At 64.3% G+C, this 1,944-nt stretch overlaps 1 protein-coding gene across 1 annotated transcript; it reads left to right on the top strand.

The window, feature by feature from the left end:
• Nucleotides 1–891: 891 nt before the first annotated feature.
• On the top strand, nt 892–1,944 carry S1PR2 (sphingosine-1-phosphate receptor 2). Its single transcript, XM_010568859.1, has one exon. The coding sequence runs from the start codon at nt 892–894 to the stop codon at nt 1,942–1,944; it is 1,053 nt and encodes a 350-aa protein (XP_010567161.1).

Genomic DNA, 1,944 nt, shown 5'->3' with positions numbered 1-1,944 from the left:
GACACCGACGTACCGGGTGTCCCGTCCCTAAATGGGGAGGGGGGGACACGGTACCGGGTGTCCCATCCTAACTGCGGGGGGGGGCAATGGTACTGGGTGCCCCATCCTAACTGGGCAGATGCAGGGACCCCCTCCCTAATCAAGGTGCCAGGTGTCCCCCCACCCTGAGGCGGGGGACAGTACCAGGCCCCCCCCACCAATGAGGGGAAGGGGGACACTACCGTGTCCCCTGTCCTAAACTGGGAGGGGGCACGGTCCCCCACACCCTAACTGGAGGGTGAGGCAGTACCAGCCCACCCCCCCAACCAAGGGGGGTCAGTACCGGGTCCCCATCCCTCACCAGGGCGGGTGCGGGGGTGTCCTGCCCCCCTCAGCCACGGCGCTTCCATCCCCCCGGGGGAAGACACCTGGGGCTTCACCCCACAGCAGCCCCCATCCCCATCCCCAGGGAGGGTCCCCGTGTCCGTCCCACTCCCACCCCGGCCTCTTTGCACCGGGATTGTGCTCACCCCGGGGTGTCACCTCCAGCCACCCCTGTGTCTCCGTGGCGGTGGCAGGATGGTCCCACTAGCTGCACTTTGCACCCCGGGCAGCTCGAAGGTGCATCTCTTATCCCCCGTCATCAGGATTTCCTTTTTGAGTCATTTCTGCCGTGCCGGTGCAGACGCTGTGTGGCAGGATCTCACGCCTCTCTCCTTGCCAAACCTGATGCGGGCCCAGATGTGCACCCCCCCTGCTCCGGCTCGCTGCGGTTGGGGGACCTCGGTGCCGTTCCCACCCCGTTTCTTCTGCCCCGCAGGTCTCCGCAGCCCCGGATTGCCGGCACCATGTCCCGGCAGCGCTGAGGTCGGCGGGACGGGCGGCGAGCGGCGCCGCGGCCGGCGAGGAACCATGGGGAGCATCTACAAGGAATACTTCAACACGGAGAAGATCCGGGAGCACTATAACTACACCAAGGAGGGCTCGGAAAGCTCCCCCACCACCTCCCGTTGGGTGGTCTCCATCCTCATCGTCGTGTTGTGCTGCTTCATCGTGCTGGAGAACCTGCTGGTCCTCATCTCCGTTTGCCGCAACAAGAAGTTTCACTCGGCCATGTACATCTTCATCGGGAACTTGGCTTTCTCCGATCTCTTGGCCGGGTTGGCCTTCATGGCCAACATCTTGCTCTCCGGAGCCACCACCTTCAACCTGACGCCGGTGCAGTGGTTCGTACGGGAAGGCACGGCCTTCGCCACGTTGGCCGCCTCCGTCTTCAGCTTGTTGGCCATCGCTATCGAGCGCCACGTGGCCATCACCAAGGTCAAGGTCTACAGCAGCGACAAGAACTGTCGGATGGTGCTGCTCATCGGGGCTTGTTGGGTGATCGCCGCCGCCATCGGCAGCCTCCCCATCATGGGTTGGAACTGCATGAGTGACCTGCGGGATTGCTCCACCGTCCTGCCCCTCTACTCCAAACGTTATGTCCTCTTCGTCATCACCATCTTCACCCTCATCCTCCTCACCATCGTGGGGCTCTACAGCCGCATCTACTGCATCGTGCGCTCCAGCCACGCCGAGATCGCCACCGCCCAGACCCTGGCCTTGCTCAAGACGGTCACCATCGTCCTGGGCGCCTTCATCGTCTGCTGGCTACCGGCCTTCATCATCCTCCTCATGGACGCCTCCTGCCCCGTCCGGGCGTGCCGGATCCTCTATAAGGCGAACTATTTTTTTGCCTTCGCCACGCTCAACTCGGCCGCCAACCCCATCATCTACACGCTACGGAGCAGGGACATGCGCCGGGAGTTCCTGCGGGTGCTCTGCTGCTGCGGGGCCGGGCGCCGGGACCAGCCCGCCGGCCGTTGCGGGCTCCCGCTCCGCACCTCCAGCTCGCTGGACCGCTGCACCCCAAAATACGAGTTACCCACCTCGCCTATTACCCGTGACTGTACCACCTCCGTCTAG

This window comes from Haliaeetus leucocephalus, unplaced genomic scaffold (assembly GCF_000737465.1).
Source record: "Haliaeetus leucocephalus isolate CR32 unplaced genomic scaffold, Haliaeetus_leucocephalus-4.0 Scaffold260, whole genome shotgun sequence".
Lineage (NCBI taxonomy): Eukaryota > Metazoa > Chordata > Aves > Accipitriformes > Accipitridae > Haliaeetus > Haliaeetus leucocephalus.
The sequence above is the reverse complement of the archived record's forward strand: the minus strand, read 5'-3'. Positions and strand labels throughout refer to the sequence as shown.